The 17985-nt window shown below is 45.5% G+C and overlaps 3 protein-coding genes across 5 annotated transcripts in view; 2 read left to right on the top strand and 1 right to left on the bottom strand.

The window, feature by feature from the left end:
• The window catches only part of Dus2 (dihydrouridine synthase 2), a 38801-nt gene extending 32764 nt beyond the window's left edge, over nt 1-6037 (bottom strand). For 2 of the 3 annotated variants that reach the window (XM_036188501.1, XM_036188502.1), the window contains exons 1-2: nt 5926-6037; nt 2314-2454 (exon numbers count right to left, since the gene is read on the bottom strand). In XM_036188501.1, the coding sequence (XP_036044394.1) occupies nt 2314-2439 (126 nt within the window). In that variant the 5' untranslated portion in view covers nt 2440-2454; nt 5926-6037. Of the gene's footprint in view, nt 1-2313; nt 2455-5925 lie in introns of those variants that run through there. The other variant, XM_036188503.1, reaches the window with a different exon arrangement.
• Nucleotides 6025-7885, top strand: Ddx28 (DEAD-box helicase 28). The gene has a single exon (XM_036188500.1). It carries the CDS (start codon nt 6055-6057, stop codon nt 7702-7704), a length of 1650 nt encoding a protein of 549 aa, XP_036044393.1. The 5' UTR covers nt 6025-6054; the 3' UTR covers nt 7705-7885.
• A 4354-nt stretch (nt 7886-12239) lies between these two features.
• Nucleotides 12240-17566, top strand: Dpep2nb (DPEP2 neighbor). The gene is made up of 2 exons (XM_036188856.1): nt 12240-12306; nt 17271-17566. Exons 1-2 carry the CDS (start codon nt 12240-12242, stop codon nt 17564-17566), a joined length of 363 nt encoding a protein of 120 aa, XP_036044749.1.
• Nucleotides 17567-17985: the final 419 nt, after the last annotated feature.

The raw sequence follows: 17985 nt of genomic DNA, 5'->3' as shown, positions 1-17985 counted from the left end.
TATCAGGCTCCTCCCACTAAGCATATATAAGTAGATAGGACTTCTAAAAATTAATGTCTCTCTCAGATAGCTAAGCCACCTAGAAGGACAGAGACTGGGTGAGCTATCTAGAAGAGGCTCAAACCAACTGAGCTGCCTATAAGAAACATTTCTCCAACCTGTCTAGCTGCCTGAAAGTTGTGCAATGCACTCTACATTTCCAGCCTTTGTGAGCCACCACCCATGCTGGGGTGCCTGTGAGTCATTTCTGCTCCTGTATGTAACTCAAGTAACTCCAATAAAACTCATTTGGGGGTCGGGGATTTAGCTCAGTGGTAGAGCACTTGCAAGTGCAAGGCCCTGGGTTCCATCCTCAGCTAAAAAAAAAAAAAAAAAAAAAAAAAAAAACTCATTTGGATCATTATAATCTCAAAAAATAAAATTAAATTAAAAAAAAAAACAACTTTATTTGCTCAGCAAGTTGGACTTTGGTGGTATCTGTACTTTGCTCTGTTACTGTTACCCTATCTGGAATGAGTATATATTTGTTCACATCTCTCTAGAAATGTCAACAACAGCTGGCAGCTGGATGTGGCGGCACATGCGTATAGTCCCAGCACTCTGAAGACTGTGGACAGCCTGGGTTACAAAGGTAAGATTCTGTCTTTAAAAAGAAAGGGGGGGTTGGGGATTTAGCTCAGTGGTAGAGTGCTTGCCTAGCATGTGCAAGGCTCTGGGTTTGCTCCTCAGCTCCAGAAAAAAGAAAAGAAGAAAAAAAGAAAAAAGAAAAAAAAAATCCTGGAGCCAGGAAGGTAGCTCAGCAAGTAAAAGACCTCCCTGCACAAACTTGATGACCCAAGTTTCACCTGTAGAACCCAAGGGGACTTAGAGAACCACCCTCCCAGAGTTGTCCTTTGACCTCCGAATGCAACTCTAGCTCCTCCCTACACAAACATTTTGTTAAAAGGAGATTTTAAACTAGGGTGTAATGCATGGTAGAATACTTGTCTAAGACCCAGAAAGTCCTAGATTTCATCTCCAGCATCAAAAATAAAATCCTGACCTTGCCTGACCCACCTTGTACCAAACGCCTTCCTTCCTCTTGTTCTACAAACATGCAAGTCATTTATGAGTCACTTTCGTCACCCTGTTTCTTTGAAACCTCAAGCTACCTATGCCTGCCTGTCCTCTCCTACCCTTAGCCTAAGTACCTGACAGAGTGGTCACAAGCCCGTCTCTGTTTGCTGGCTTGCTGTTCACTCCCTACACTACAGCTGTCCCCAGCGACCTCATTCTCTTACCAATACCTTCTGGTTTTCTTCACAAAGTTCATTTATTAATCTGGCTGATCAGCTAGCTGGTTGATTGCTTAGTTTTTTGTTTTTTGGGTTTTTTTTTTTCGTTTGGGTTTTGTATTTGAGATGGGTCTTATGTAGCTAGATCAAAGCATGTTACCTCTCAGCACTTGGGAAACTGAGGCCTAACAGAATAGACTGTGGGGCTAGGCTGGGCTACACAGTAAGATGCTAACTCAAAAAAAAAAAAAAAAGAAAGAAAGAAAGAAAAAGAAAAAAAGCTTATTTGTTAAAAGACTGGTCCCTAATGCAACATTTCCAGAAATGGGGCCTTTGACATTATCAGTAAGTTAACCTAATGATATTATTGGGAGATGATAGAAACTTGCAGAGATGTGGCCTAACTGAAGGAAGTGTGTCTAAGGGGTATGACTGCCTGGTTCCTTTTTTTGCCTCTTGGTTGATAAGAGGAGGTGTGAAGTCTCTTCTACCACACATTTTGACAGTCATGTTCTGATAGCCCTCTAGAAAATTCTGGTAAGTGTTCAACTGAGAACACTCCCCTCACTACCCTATCAGCTTACTCTTTTTTTTTTTTTTTTTCAGAGCTGAGGATCAAACCCAGGGCCTTGTGCTTGCTAGGCAGTTGCTCTACCACTGAGCTAAATCCCCAACCCCAGCTTGTAATTCCATTTTCCTGTCAGATCTTTCTGAACCTGGGTCTGAAGCCCTAGTAATCTCTGGAGCACCAGTGGCTATATTTACTGACCTATGACCAAAAAATCCTATAGCCACCTATGCCAACCTCATCAACGTCCTTACCCTGAATCTGGTTCTCTTGCTCTTCTTCCAAATGTCAGTTAGTTCATCTACCCATCTGAGCCACAGCTGTCTGCTGCCTAAGGTGCTGAGGGCCTCTGGACCAACAGCACTCATCAGTGTCATGTGTGTTGATCTCTCCTGATTTTACTGAGACCAGGAGTGGGGGTCCCATTCTGCCCCCCTCCCTAAGGCTCGCGGAAAACCAGGAATGCCTCACCTCACAGTAAACAATGTCTGCTCCATAATCCAGGGCTAAGAGTCGCATTGGCAGAGCCCCCACCCGGACCATCGGGGCTAAGATGAGTTTATTGCGGTAGCACAGGGAGAGGCTGTCCACAATCATCCTCCTCTGCTATGCCTGAAGAAAGGGGAGGCATAGGTTAGAAATACAGTGGTGGGCTGGTGGGATGGTCCAGTGGGAGCAGCACTTGCTAGAAGACTGACTACCCGAGTTTGATCCCTGGAACCCACAGTGGAAGGAGAGAACTGACTCCTCAAAGTCTCTGACCTAGGTGCACGCACACCACACACACACACACACACACACACACACACACACACACAATTATATATATATATATATATATATATATATATATATATATATATATATATTTTTTGGTTTGGTTTGGTTTTTTCAAGACGGGGGTTTCTCTGTGTAGTTTTGGTGCCTGTCCTGTATCTTGCTCTGTAGACTGCCTGCCTCTGCCTCTCTAGTGCTAAGATAAAAGGTGTGTGCCACCACCGTCTGGCTAAAAATATATATATATTTTTTTGAGCTGAGGATCAAACCCAGGGCCTAGTGCTTGCTATGCAAGTGCTCTACCACTGAGTTAAATCTCCAACCCTAAAAATAATTTTTTAATTAAAAAAAACATATAGAACTGGAGGGAAATCTCAGTGGTTAGGAGCATGTGCTGCTCTTGCAGAGAACCTGAGCTGAGTTAGATTCCCGGGACCTACAGGGCAGTGTACAACCTTCGGTAACTCCAGTTTCAAGGGTTCTGATACCCTCTTCTAACCTTCACCGGACCAAGCACACATGTACTACAAAGATACATGCAGGCAAAAACACTTACATACATAAAAAATAAAAATAACAAAAACAAAAACAAAAACAAAAACAAAAAAAAAGGAGAGCCGGGCCAGCGGTGGCGCATGCCTTTAATCCCAGCACTCGGGAAGCAGAGGCTGGCAGAACTCTGTGAGTTCGAGGCCAGCCTAGGCTACAGAGCGAGATCCAGGATAGGCTCCAAAAATACACAGAGAAACCCTGTCTTGAAAGAGAAAGGGTTGGGGATTTAGCTCAGTGGTAGAGCACTTGCCTAGCAAGTGTAAGGCCCTGGGTTCGATCCTCAGCTCAAAAAAAAAAAAAAAAGAAAAAAGAAACACAGTGGGAAAAAATCCCTTCTATCATCCAGGGCAGGCATGCTCCGTACTTCTAACACTTATCTCTGATTCATGCTCAGCCATTCACCTAACAACTGTTCCTTAAGTGCCAGTCACCGTCATAGTCTCAGAACAAAATGGACTAGCAGGACTGACAGGACTCCTGCCTAGCAGAGTGTTAAGTCCAGTAGGGGAGTACTAGCAAAAAAATTAGTAAATATATAAACAAATAAACCATTACATAGTGTACTGGGAAAAAAATTTAAAAAGCAGACAAAGAGCCAGGCATTGGTAGCTCATGCCTTTAATCCCAGCACTTAGGAAGCAGCGGCAGGTGGATCTCTGTGAGTTCAAGGCCAGCCTGGTCTACAGAGTGAGATCCAGGACAGGAACCAAAACTACACAGAGAAACCCTGTCTTGAAAAACCAAAACTAAACAAACAAAAAAAGCAGACAAAGAAAGACTGAAAGCATTAGAATCAGTTTTAAATAGAGAAGCTGGGGTATGTGTCAATAAAAAGATCAGATTTAAAGGAATCAGCCAAGGATCAGCCAAATTCTCAAGGCTTTGTTGGCTCTTCAAAGGTGACCTCGTAAAGGGTTCTGAGGGGAGGTAGCAGGCGCTCACTCCTGTGTTCACAGGACCACAGTGACTGTTGTATTAACAGCAAACTGGGGGAAAGGGTCAGGAAAGGACTTTCAGCAGGCAGGATTGCAGGGTGATCCATTCAAAGGCAGTTCAGTAGTCAGCGTGAGAGATGACAGGAACTGAGTTAGGAGGAAGTACTCACATGCTAGAGCTACAGTGACAAAGAGAAAGTCGGACGGGGCTGCCAGGCTACATAAAGAAAGAAAAGGAGGGGTGTGGGGAGAGAATCAAACACAGGGACTGTAGGGTACTAGTAAGGACCTTGCTTAGTACGCATGCACAGGGCCCCAGCTCCCACCCCACTGCCATAAAGAAGAAAAATAAAATAAAATAAAAACCTACGTCCTTTTTTTTTTTTAAAGACTGGGTCTCACTATTATAGTCCAGGTTGACCTGAACATGCTCTTTAGACCAGGCTGGCCTCCAACTCAAGAGACCAGCCTGCCTCTGACGCTCAAGTGCTGGGATTAAAGGCATGTGCCACCATGCCCAACTAAATTTTGATCTTTTTAATGGTACTGTTATCAGTAGGTAGCTATCAGGTTCTAAGAACTTCAAAGTTCTAAAGTACTAAAATCTGGTGATGCTCAATTGAGCCCCTTATATAAAATTCCTACATATCCATCTACATACTTTTGTTCTTGGGGGGGATTGGAATTAGGACTTCATAAAAGATAGTAGGCAAGCATGGTATCACTAAGCTATATCCCAACCCTCTCCCATATGTTTTAAATCATTTGTAAATTATTTATAATGACTAATACAATATAAACATAATGTAAATAGTTGTTATACTATATAGTAAGAGAGTAACATTAAAGGAAAATGTATGTACATGTTTAGTACAGATACAATTTTTTTCATAAATATTTTCACTCTACAGTGGGAAAAATCCACAGATATCCACCTATAAATATGATGGGCCAGCTCCAGTTAAAGAAATTAAAATACTTTCTCCAGATGTTAGGAACCTCCCAGGTAATCAATCCACAAACATTGGCCTTATCTCTCACTCCAGGCACATCACTCTACATAAAATACTTGACACCCATTTTTTTCCCAGATGTGTTCAAGAAGTACGAAATTTAAAAAATAAAAATTAAAAAAAAAAAAAAAAAACCTTTTTAAATAACCTGAACCACTAAGTTCAAGTCAAGTAGTCTGCTATGTGAGATAAGCTTGATCACTCCATAAGTGTAACGGGAACCCTTCTTACTACTTTTCAGGCAATTCAGAATCTGCCTGAGGAGTCAGTGGATAGATATCAAGGGTGGTGAGTCCAGTATGAGAGCTGGAAGGGGGTGACTAGGGATGGAGGGGAAGCTGGCCTGGAAAGGAAGGGACAACGTTTGAGACCTTATCTCCTACTTCACAGACGAAATAAGCTTCAGGTCACCAGCATGCACTCCGGAGCCTCATCTAAAGAACAAGGCTGAGCCTAGATCCAGCCTCCCAACCTTTGCCTCAGGCCCCAGGCCCACCATTCATTCAGACTCTTCACTACACTTGTATCACCCAGGCTTTGAGCAGAGCGCCTATCTATGCAAACATCGCCGCCGCAATCCGCACCCTGGAGTTTTGTGGGACGCTTGACCGGGGACCATGACCACCAATAAGAATCTCAGAAATTAGGCACCCAATTCACAGAGGCCATCCTCACTCCTGATGCCCTGAGCCAGGGCCCCACGCCCACCTCCTATTGCCGACCCCCCACTCCTGTCTCCACCGAACACCCTTCCCCAAAGATGACCCCAATCTGCACGTCACCGTGCCCGACGGTAACCTACAGACCTCGCAGCCACTGAATTGTAAGGATCCTCCCTCTTTCCTAGGGTGCTGCAGCGCCACACGCCACACGCCACACTGAGCCGCGCCAGCCGCCGTACTCAAGACCACGGTCGCGTGCTTGACGTCACTAGCATGCGTCTCGTCGGCCTCGAGGGAAGTATGGCTTCCGCTCGGCCAATGCGGGTGTTCTCACTAGCAGTTCGACGGCTTCTGGAGCCCCGCCGGAACGTCGCGGTGCGCGGTTCCGACGAGCCCTTGCCAGTGGTGCGCATTCCGCGGGCTCTGCAGCGACGGCAGCAACAGCGACAGAGCGATCGTGGGAGTTGCCCACGACCCGTGCTAGTGCGACCTGGCCGGCTGCTGGTCTCGGCGCGGCGGCCGGAGTTGAACCAGCCCGCGCGCCTCACGCTGGGGCGTTGGGAGTGCGCGCCACTGGCTTCGCGTGGCTGGAAGCATCGGCGATCGCGTCAGGATCATTTTTCCATAGAGCGAGTGCAGCAAGAGGCGCCCGCCCTGACGAACCTCTCGTCCCGTGGCAGCTTCGTGGACCTGGGTCTGGAGCCCCGAGTGCTGCTCGCGCTTCAGGAGGCTGCACCCGAAGTCGTTCGGCCAACCTCAGTGCAGTCGAAAACCATCCCCCCGGTGCTTCGCGGACGCCACATTCTTTGCGCTGCCGAAACCGGTAGTGGCAAGACTCTCAGCTACCTGCTGCCCCTATTTCAACGTCTCCTAAGCAGGCCGGATCTAGACTCCCGCAGTTCCGCGGCTCCCCGGGGCTTGGTTCTGGTACCTTCCCGAGAATTAGCCCAACAGGTGCGGGCTGTGGCCCAGTCATTGGGAAGGTACTTGGGCCTGCAGGTGATAGAGCTTGGAGGAGGCCTCGGCATGGGTAAGCTCAAACTGCAGCTGTGTAAACTATCGCCCGCAGATGTACTTGTGGCCACCCCGGGGGCTCTGTGGAAGGCCCTGAAAAGTCAACTGATCAGCTTACAGCATCTTTCCTTCATAGTGTTAGATGAAGCGGACACATTGCTGGATGAAAGCTTCCTGGAACTTGTGGACTACATCCTGGGAAAGAGTTTTATAGCAGAAAGTCCAGCTGAGTTAGAAGACCCCTTTAATCCCAAAGCTCAGTTAGTGATGGTGGGAGCCACGTTTCCAGAAGGCGTAAACCAGTTGCTGAGTAAAGTCAGCAGTCCAGACTGTCTAACCACCATCACCAGCTCCAAACTGCACTGCATCATGCCTCATGTCAGACAGACATTTATGAGAGTAAAGGGAGCAGAGAAGGTAACAGAACTGGTTCAGATCCTCAAACAGCATGACAAAGCAAGTAAGACAAAACCCTCAGGGACTGTCCTGGTGTTCTGCAACAGCTCCAGCACTGTGAACTGGCTGGGCTATATTCTAGATGACCACAAAATCCAACATCTAAGGCTGCAAGGGCAAATGCCAGCCTCAATGAGGGCAGGTATCTTCCAGAGTTTCCAAAAGGGCTCCCAAGACATACTTGTCTGCACGGACATAGCCTCACGAGGTCTAGACAGCATTCATGTGGACCTGGTTGTCAATTATGATTTTCCCCCTACTCTGCAGGATTACATCCACAGAGCAGGAAGGGTGGGTCGTGTGGGCAGTGAAGTGCCAGGGACCATCATCAGTTTTGTGACCCATCCCTGGGATGTGAGCCTGGTTCAGAAAATTGAGCTGGCAGCCCGTCGAAGGAGAAGCCTTCCAGGACTAGCGTCTTCAGTGAAAGACCCTTTGCCTCAACAAGCCTAATTGTTGGCTGGCTTGAATCAGATGCTCGATTAGGGATCTTCCTGGGGGCCCAGGAGGGTTGAACACACTTGTCAGTGGGTGACATTGGATCACCACACCACCCCTTGCCTCTCCTAAAACATGATGAACTGTTTGGAGATTTGAAAAATAAGCTATAATAATAAAGTGAATTTTGACTTTATATAATATCACGATTTTATTTTTCTTCTAATAGTATGTGTGTGTGGAGGTCAGAAGACACTGTGTGTAATCAGTCCTCTCTTTCCACCTTTCTGTGTGTTCCAGGGATCTAACCAAGATCACCAGACTTGATTGACAAGTGTCTTTATCCACCTAGCTATCTCAATGGACCACATGTCATGATTTCTGACAAGAAATGATTTGTGTATTTTGAAACAGGTTGGCTCTATGTAGCCCACAATTGACTTGAACTCACTGTGTAATTAGCTCAAGTTGGTCACTAGTGATCCTTTTCTTCTTCCCTTTTTTTTTCCCCAATGGTTTTTTAAGACAGGGTCTCTTACCTGGGCAGTGGTGGCACATGCTTTTAGTCCCAGCACTCGGAAGGCAGATGCAAAAGGATCTCTGAGTTTGAGGCTAGCCTGGTCTAGAGAGCAAGTTCCAGGACAGCCAGGGCTATACAGAAAACCTTGTTTCCAAAAAACAACCAAAACCAAACACAAACAAACAAAAAGCAGTCTCTTTATGTAGGCCTGGCTGTCCTGAAACTTACTACATAGACCAGGCTGGCCTCCAGCTCACAGAGATCCACATGTTGCCACCTCCTGAGCACTAGAACTAAAGGCATGTGCTGCCACACTTGGACCACTAATGATCTTAACCTGGCTGATCAATGCTAGGACTGCAAACTTGTGCCTCTACACCAGCTAATAATGTTTTGGTGTGGACTTGCCTAACAGTAACTCCATCCAAATAGAACTCGGCAGGTTTTGAAGATTCACACTCCATCGTATATAGCATTTTGTTGGCTTTGTTTAGTTTTGTTAAGGTTTATTTAATTTTGAATTATTTCTGTGTGTCTGTGTGTAGGTATGGGCACATGAAGCAGGCACTTCCAGAGGTTAGACAAGTGAGTGAGATCCCTAGAGCTGGAGTTAGGTTCCATCATGAATGTTCCCATGAAGGTGCTGGGAACCAAACTCTGGTCCTCTGCAAGTATGCATGCACTCTTACCTACTGAGCCCTCTAGCCAAGCACTGTTTGGGGTTTTTGTTGTTTCTTCCTGTCATGGTTGTTTGCTATACTGGCAGTTTAACCCAGGACCTCAAGCTTGTCAAGTGTTCTACCACTGAGCTAAACTGCATCTCAAACACTATTGTTTGTTTGGTTTGAAAAGGGAGTTGAGCCGGGCAGTAGTGGCACACGCCTGTAATCCCAGCACTCGGGAGGCAGAGGCAGGCGGATCTTTGTGAGTTCGAGGCCAGCCTGGTCTACAGAGCGAGATCCAGGAAAGGCACAAAGCTACACAGAGAAACCCTGTCTCGAAAAACACCAAAAAAGGGCAGTGGTGGCACATGCCTTTAATCCCAGCACTCGAGTGAGTTCCAGGACAGGCTCCAAAGCTGCACAAAGAAACCCTGTCTTGAAAAACCAAAAGAAAAGAAAAAAGAAAAGGGAGGTGAAAAGATTGTCCATTTGTATTATATCACTGTGTCATGAGTCTGCTTTCTACTAAATATTATTTCTACAAAAATATTCTGCCAATCTCTGTATAAAATCACTGGTAACTGTTTCCCCTTGCAGCACCTTTAACCTTCTCCCAGTGGGTGACAACTTTAAATATAATGACCTATGACACTTACAAATATGATGAGCTTGGAATCATGCTTCTGTAAGCTATAAATCTGGAATCCAAGAACGAATAATATGAAGCCATAGTTTTGCCGAAAAAATACTGAAACCGGGCCAATTAACTGATTAAATGATTATGGCACCTGGTATCAGTTCTACCAACCCACATGGTAGAAGGAGATAACTACCTCAATTTGTCCTCTGACCTTAACACTAATCTGTGGTAAATGGGCACACACAGGCCAGGCGGTGGTGGCACACGCCTGTAATCCTAGCACTCGGGAGGCAGAGGCAGGTGGATCTCTGTGAGTTTGAGGCCAGATACAGGACAGGCACCAAAACTTCATAGAGAAACCCTGTCTGGGAAAAAATATATATATATTTTGTCTTATCAGCTTTCTATCTGCATGTACACCTGCATGCCAGAAGAGGGCAGCAGATCTTTTTATAGATGTGTGATCATACTTTTCAAATTAGTATGTCTGTGAAAGGGTGGTGAGTTTTTGTTCCTGGTTTTATTTCTAATTTTTTCACAAATTCCCTTGAAATGTTGTTTGTTATCCATCCTGGCTTGGATGTTACTAGTTAGTTAAAGATACATTTGAACTCATGATCCTCATGTGTCAGTCTCCTGAGTACAAGTCTAAGGGTGTATGTATGATGTGCTCCCAACATTTGCTGTTTCGTCAACACATATTAAGAATGTTAATGTTAATAGAAGAGAATATAAGAAACATTAAATACCTCATGTGTGTATCAAAAAAACCATTTTCCATCTATCTAGAAGAAATGTAATGAAGTAGCATAATCCACATAATCTGCAATCAACTGTATACTTCACAGTATAACTGATGTACTATGGATATGTATATATCATTTGTAGTTTCTATGCATCTTCATGTCCTTATCAGTTATCCATTTCACATATCTTGAAGTATTGCCTTCTAAGGGAATTATCCAGAAATGCCAGATAATGCCATGAGATTTTTTTTTTAAATCTGTTGTGTGTTTGTGTAATGTGACCATGGATTTTCTTCTTTTTTTTTTTTTAAGATTTATTTTTTTTTATTACATATACAGTGTTCTGTCTACATGCCAGAAGAGGGCACCAGATCTCATTACAGATGGTTGTGAGCCACCATGTGGTTGCTGGGGATTGAACTCAGGACCTCTGGAAGAACACCCAGTGCTCTTAACCTCTGAGCCACCTCTCCAGCGTGACTATGGGTTTTAGGCCATGACAGATATGTGGAGGCAAGAAGACACTTTGTGTGGTCTACTTTTGTCCAACTTCATATGGTGATCAAGATGAGGTTACAGCCTTGCACAACACAGATATGTCCAACATAGCTGTCTCATTGATACTCAAATAAGACTAGGTGAAACATTACATCAGTAAAATGTTGTCTTCTATTCAGATTGTAAACATAATTTCTTTGAAGTATAATGGAAAACAGGAGAAATTGAATAATAAATCCTATTTCCAAATGGAAAAAAAAAAGATATATTTTATGTTTGAGTGCTCTATCTGCATGTATACCTCCTTATAAATGGCCATGCCCCACCATGTGGTTGCTGGGAATTGAATTCAAGACTGCTGAAGGCTCTTAACTGCGGAGCCATCCCTCCAGCCCCTGAGAGGAAATTATTCCTGATGACTTTTAACTTCTGATCCCACAGCATCCACTCCCAAGAGCAGATACTACAAGAGTACGCATTCTGGATTATGTGGTGCTGAGGATGGAGCCAAGGGCTTCATGCAGGCTCGGTGAGCATCTGAAAAGAGCTCTACATACACAGCCACTCCTTAGATTTCCTTGAGACCTCAATTGCAAAAAGACAAAGGTTCTATGCATGTATCTTTGGACAAAACAAAGTTAATAGGAGCCTGTCTGCCTGGTTTTGTGTGTGAGAGGGGGCAATTAGATTTGTATTTTATGCTTATGGATACTTTGCCTGCATGTGTGTTTGAGAACCACAATCATGCGGTGCCCTTGAAGGCCAGAAGCTGTTGTTGGATCCCCTTGTAACTGCAGTTACAAACTGTTGTTAGTCACCATGTGGATGCTGGGGATTAAACCTAGGTCCTAGAGGAACAGTCGGTGTTCTTGTCTGCTAAGCAATCTCTTCAGCCCTTGCCTTTTATTTTTGCTAACTAGTATGTCTTTTGCACCTGTCCAGATTTTATTTATTTTTTTTTAAATGGTCTCGTTATGTTGCTTTGGCTTGCCTCAAACTCAAAAGATCTGCCTGCCTCTGCCTCTGAGTGCACCGAAAGGTGTGCGCCACCACACCCACCCTCTCTGGCTCTCCAATCCTCCCAAACTTCTGCCTCTCTATCACTTAGGGGCAGGGAAGTACACTTTTGCGATCTAAGGTTAATCGGCACTCTGACCAGTCTCAGGATCTGTGTCTGGGACCCTCCAGTGGCTACTGGGGCTGTAACCACCAGAAAGTGCTCCACAGGGAGTGACTGCATACGTAGGTAGGTCGTAGTGTGGAAGAGCCCTCTCCAGGGTTCCTCTCTCTGCCTTTGCCCTGCTCTCCTTAAAACATCCGGCCTGGAAGACCATCCCTCAAGTAACAGTTTCCATATGTGACCATAGCAGGCAGTGATGACATCACAGCCTTCATTCCCATGGCAATGTAACTATAGAAACTTGGGCCCTTTAGGAAAACATTCCTATTGTTTCTGTACTAGACACAAACCTGGCTGTCTGAGAATGACTGATCGAATCTTCTATATTAACTCTAACTTGTCCTCTATCCCCTGTGAAGGCTGTTATTCAGGTAAATCTAGACCAGGCATCTGCACAAGAGCCTTTGGTATACATGTCACTTCACTGGGGACTATATTTCTCTTAGGCTTGTCTGTCACACGCGACACACACACACACACACACCCCAGTTTCTCTAGCCATGAGTAAAAAAAAAAAATGGTCTAACACTGACTCAGACCAACTATGGTTGCTCAATATTGAGGACAAATAACAGATCAGCTCTGGGCAACTGTTTATTTAGAAAGCTAATCTTCATCAGTTTAACTTTCCCTTTGAGCTATAAAATGACCTCTTCCCCCTTTTTTAAGACAGCGTCTCACTATGACTCTGGCTCTGACTCTGGCTATCCTGGAACTCACCATGTAGACCAAACTGGCCTTGAACTCAGAAATCTGTCTGTCTCTGCCTCTGAGTGCTGGAATTAAAGGCATTTCTAGTACCTTCAAACTCTTAATTTTTGTTTGTATTTTTTTTGGTTTATTTATTTATTTTACATCCAAGCCACAGTTGCCATACCCTCCTTTCCTCCCAGTCCCTCCCTCCCATCCCTACCCCTCTGTTCCCACCCACCCGCAATACACTCCTCCTTCATTTCTGTTTAGGAAAGGGCAGGTCTCCCATGAGTATCAACAAAACATGGCATAGCAAATTGCAGTAAGACTAAGCACCTCCCCATGTATTAAGACTGTGCAAGATGACCCAGTATAAGGCGTAGGGTCCCAAAAGCCAGTAAAAGATTCGGAGATAGCCTCTGTTCCCTCTGTTAGGAGTCTCACAAGAGGACCAAGCTATATAACTAACATATATGCAAGAGTGCCTAGATCAGGCACAAGGCCCAGGAATCTACAAGGATAATCCCAGCTAAGACTCCTGGCAATAGTGGATAAGTAGCCTGAACTGGCCATCTCCTGTGACCAGGCGAGACTTCAAGTGGAGAGAGGGAGTGGGAAGCCAACTCAGCCACAAAACCTTCAACCTACAGTCTATCCTGCCTGTGGGATGTGCTTGTGTAAGGGTAATCTAGAGATTGAGGGAATGACCAACCAATTAACTGTCTGTCTAGCCTAAAACCCAGGCCAGGAGAATAAGCCCGCCTCTGACACTGCCTGGAATACCAGAACCTAGAGGCTGGATGACCCAGAGACCTAGGATAGAACCAAACTTGCCTGGGGTGGGGGGAGGGGAGTCGATGTAAAGATTCCTAATGATATTCTGCTATACACATAGTTTTTTAGTTTTTATTTGTTTGAGACAATCTCAGTATGTAACTCAGCTGGCCAAGACTCTACATGGAGCTAAGCCATGGCCTTAACTTGTGGCAATCCTCCAGCCTCTGCCTCCCAGGCACTAAAATCAGAGACGTACACTAGCATACCTGTCCTACCTTCCTTTCTTCCTTCCTTTTCTCTCTCTCTCTCTCTCTCTCTCTCTCTCTCTCTCTCTCTCTCTCTCTCTTTACTGTTTAGGAACTGTTAAGATGATGGCTTGATGGTTAAGGAGTTCCAATACCACTTTTTAAAATTTTTTATTTATTTATCTCTCATATATTACATCCCAACCTCAGTTTCCCCTCCCTCCTCTCCTCCCAGTCCCTCTCCCCGACTTCTCCTCTCCCCCAGATCCACTCCTTCTCTGTTTGCCTTCAGAGAAGAGCCGGCCTCCCAGGGATATCAACCAAACACAGCATAACAAGTTGCAATAAGACTGGGCCATACCCTCATATCAAGGCTGGACTAAGCGGCCTGGTGGAGGAAAGGGTCCCAAAAGCAGGCAAATGAGAGACAGCCCCTGCTCCACCGTTAGGAGTCCCACAAGAACAGCAAGCTACACAACCATAACATATATGCAGAGCTCAGACCTGATGGTCGTCCAGTCTCTTCGAGTCCTTAGGAGCCCTGGTTAGTTGACTCTGTGGGCCATAGTCTCATTGTGTCCTTGACCCCTCTGGCTCCTACAGTCCTTCCTCCCACTCTTCCTTGGGGATTCCTTGAGCTAGCGTTTGGCTATGGGTCTCTGTATCTGCTCCTGTCTATTGCTGGACGAAGCCTTTCTGGTTACGATTACGCTAGATTAGAACAGAATGTCGTTAGGGATCATTTCACTGACTCCCTTTTTTACCAGTTGTATTTGGTTCTGTCTTAGGTCTCTGGGCCATCCAGGCAGTGTCAGGCATGGGCTCCCTCTCATGGCGTGGGTCTCAAGTTGGCCACTCAACTGGCCAGTCATTGGTTGGCCACACTCCACAACTTCTGCACCACTTGTACCCCAGCACATCTTACTGGCAGGACAAATTGTAAATTGAAGGTTTTGTGGCTGGTTTGGTGTCCCAGTCCCTCCACTGCAGGCCTTGCCTGGTTACAGAAGATGGCTGGTTCAGGCTCCATATCCCCCATTACTAGGAGTCTTTGCTAGGGTCACCCTTGCAGATTCCAGGCAGTTTCCATTTCCCAAGATTTCTACCTCACCACCAAAATGCCCCCCAATTCCAATCATCTCTCCCAGCACTCGCTCCCCCCATCCCACCCCCACCTGATCCCTCCTGCTCCTTCTGCCCCCAGTCCACCTGCAAAATCTATTTCCCCTTCCCAAGGAGAGTCATGCTTCCTCTCATTGAGCCCTTCTTGTTACTTAGTCTCTCTGGGTCTGTGGATTGTAGTATGTATGATTACCCTTTACTTTACAGCTAATATCCACTTACAGATGAGCACATACCATGTTTGTCTTTCTGGGCTTGGGTTACTTCACTCAAATGATGTTTTCTAGTTGCATCCATTTGCCTGCAAATTTCATGTCTTTTTTTTTTTTTTTTTTTTTTTTAACAGTGGAGCAATACTCCATTGTGTAAATATACCACATTTTCTGTATCCATTCTTCAGCCAAGGGATAGCATTGTTTCCAGTTTCTGGCTATTATAAATAAAGTTGCTATGAACATAGTTGAGCAAGTGTCCTTGTGGTATGATGGAGTGTCGTTTGGGTATATGCTCCAAGAGTGGGTGGGATAGCTGGGTCTTCAGATAGATCAATTCCCAATTTTCCGAGAAACTGCCACATTTCCAAAGTGGCTGTACAAGTTTGCATGCCCACCAGCAACAAGAGTGTTCCTCTTGTCCCACATTCTCACCAGCATGAGCTGTCAGTTGTGTTTATTATCTTACGACGACATTCTGACAGGTATAAGATGGAATCTCAGAGTTGTTTTGATTTACATTTCCTTAATGCATAAGGATTTTGAACATCTCTTTAAATGTTTCTTAGCCACTTGAGATTTCTCTGTTAAGAATTCTCTGTTTATATCTGTACCCTATTTTTAATTGGATTGTTCAGTTTGTTGATGTCTAGTTTCTTAAATTCTTTAAATATTTTGGAGATCAGCCCTCTTACAGACATGGAGTTGGTGAAAATCTTTTCCCATTCTGTAGGCTGCCATTTTGTCCTATTGACTGTGTCCTTTGCCTTACAGAAGCTTTTCAATTTTTAATTTTCAAGGTCCTTTTTATTAACTGAGATCTTAGTGAATGTTCAATCAGTGTTCTATTCAGGAAGTGGTCTCCTGTGCCAATGGCTTCGAGGCTATTTCCCACTTTCTCTTCTATTAGGTTCAATGTATCTGGTTTTATGTTGGGGTCTTTGATCCATGTGGACTTGAGTTTTGTGCAAGGTGATAGAGATGGATCTATTTGCATTCTTCTACAGGATAACATCCAGTTAGACTAGCACCTTTTTTTTTTTTTTTTTTTTGAGATGCTTTCTTTTTTTCATTGAGTATTTCTGGCTTCTTTATAAAAAAAAAAATCAGGTGTCCATAGATGTGTGTGTGGTTTTATGTTTGGGTCTTTGGTTCCATTCCATTGATCAACCTGTCTGTTTTTATGCTAATACCATATAGTTTTAGCTCAGCAGTACAGCTTGAAATCAGGAATGGTACCATTGACAGACCAGACCCAGAGCTTGACAGATCCAGCTACTTGGTAGACTAAGGCAAGAAGATGGCTTGAGCCCAAGAGTTGCAGACTAATCTGGACATTAACAACTGTCTCAGGAAGGGGGTGGGGGCGTGGAGAGATGGCGTGGTGGTTAAGAATGCTTGTTGCACATTTGTGAGGACCTGAGTTTGGATCACAGGCAGCAAGCTGGGTATAGTCTCATGCATAGCTGTAGTGCAGATGTGTGGGGTGTAAGAAATGAAAGTTTGTGGGCCTTGCTGATTTCCAGCTTAGGGTTGGGGGGAAGGAAGTTCTAGGTTCAAGGAAAGACAAAGAAATAAAGAGTGATAGGAAAGAAAACAGGACACACACTTCTGGCCTCTGAGCGTGCACATACACATACAGGTGGGCATACAGTGTACACACACACACACTCACACACACAGACACACACACACACACACACACACACACACACACACACACACACCCACACACACACACACACACAGAGTTAGTTCAAGGCCAGTTGCAGCTATAACTTTCATTATGTTAAGACAATGTCTAAAAAAAAAAAATAAAGATCATATCAACATCTAGCTAAAATAGGGCTACAGCTGAATGTGATTTGAATGAATGGATCCCAAGAGGAGCTGCCAACCAGGGTGGGAAGAGTTCTTAACAAATTCATCTTACACCATTTTTCCAAACATGCTCATTAAAGCTCAGAAACGGCAGACCTTTAGAAGTCCCTCTCATTTGTGGGAGGAGAAACGGGGGTCTCAACTGCAGCTAGCTTGAGGCTCTGCCATCTTTACGGAGATAGGCCACACATGCAGGCCTCCCACAGCTGCCACTGGCTCCCCAGGAGGCCAGGGGCTTTTACAGAAGCACCCTTCAAGGGGACCCCCTGCAGTGGCCGGCAGGGCTGTGTCTGGGAGGCCAGGCAGACAGGAGAGCTTCAGCAGAGCCAGAGGGGTGTGAGAGGGAGGGCTCTGCAGCACAGAGTACAGGGCAGAAGTGACTGATGAGTTCCTGTTTCTCTGCAGCACCCGTGCCTCCCACAGCGCCTCCTTCCCCGGGATACTACCACCTCCTCTACAAAGAGCATGCACAAGCCCAGATGGCCTGGCATGGAGAGACATACTGCCTGATTGGAGGCTACCGTGTCTATGGGGATGCTCCGCTGGCCACCCCTGCAAAGGCTGAGGAAGAGAAGCCAGCACCCAGGAGGGCTCTCAAGAGACAAAGAGTTCAGGAAGAGTCAGACCAAGATCTAGGGTGTCCTAGTGCCAAAATCCCTCGCCTGAAAATGAGTCATGGTGGCAAAGGGGTGTCCTCATAGAAGCATGCTGCTTGGGTTTCTCTGCCCGAGGACAGGCGGGCAGAGGCTGAGCCCTCTTCAGCAATGACCTCCACTGACCCCCAGTGTAGACAGGACCTTAGCTGTTCTTTCTGCCCGTGCCCTCTCCAGTCAGGAACCCACTTGCATGCCAACTAGCCATGAGCAAGAAGCCTCGGAGAGGAGCAGCTGCTCTGAACAGCCCACCCTCCCTCAGTCTTCTGGGGTCTCTTCTTGGGCAGGAAAAAGGAACAGTCTGCTGTGAGTTGAGGGGACAAGTGCAGAGAGAGGATACAGAGGGCCCAAGCTGGGGCTGTCTCTAGGAGTAGACCTCTGCTCTGAAGCCTGTCAGCAGCCAGCAGCACAAGCCAGGAGCGGCTGCACTTCCTAAAACTAGAAGAAAAAGCAGTGGCTGACCAAGG

Source organism: Onychomys torridus, chromosome 5, assembly GCF_903995425.1.
Source record: "Onychomys torridus chromosome 5, mOncTor1.1, whole genome shotgun sequence".
In the NCBI taxonomy this organism is placed as follows: domain Eukaryota; kingdom Metazoa; phylum Chordata; class Mammalia; order Rodentia; family Cricetidae; genus Onychomys; species Onychomys torridus.
The sequence above is the reverse complement of the archived record's forward strand: the minus strand, read 5'-3'. Positions and strand labels throughout refer to the sequence as shown.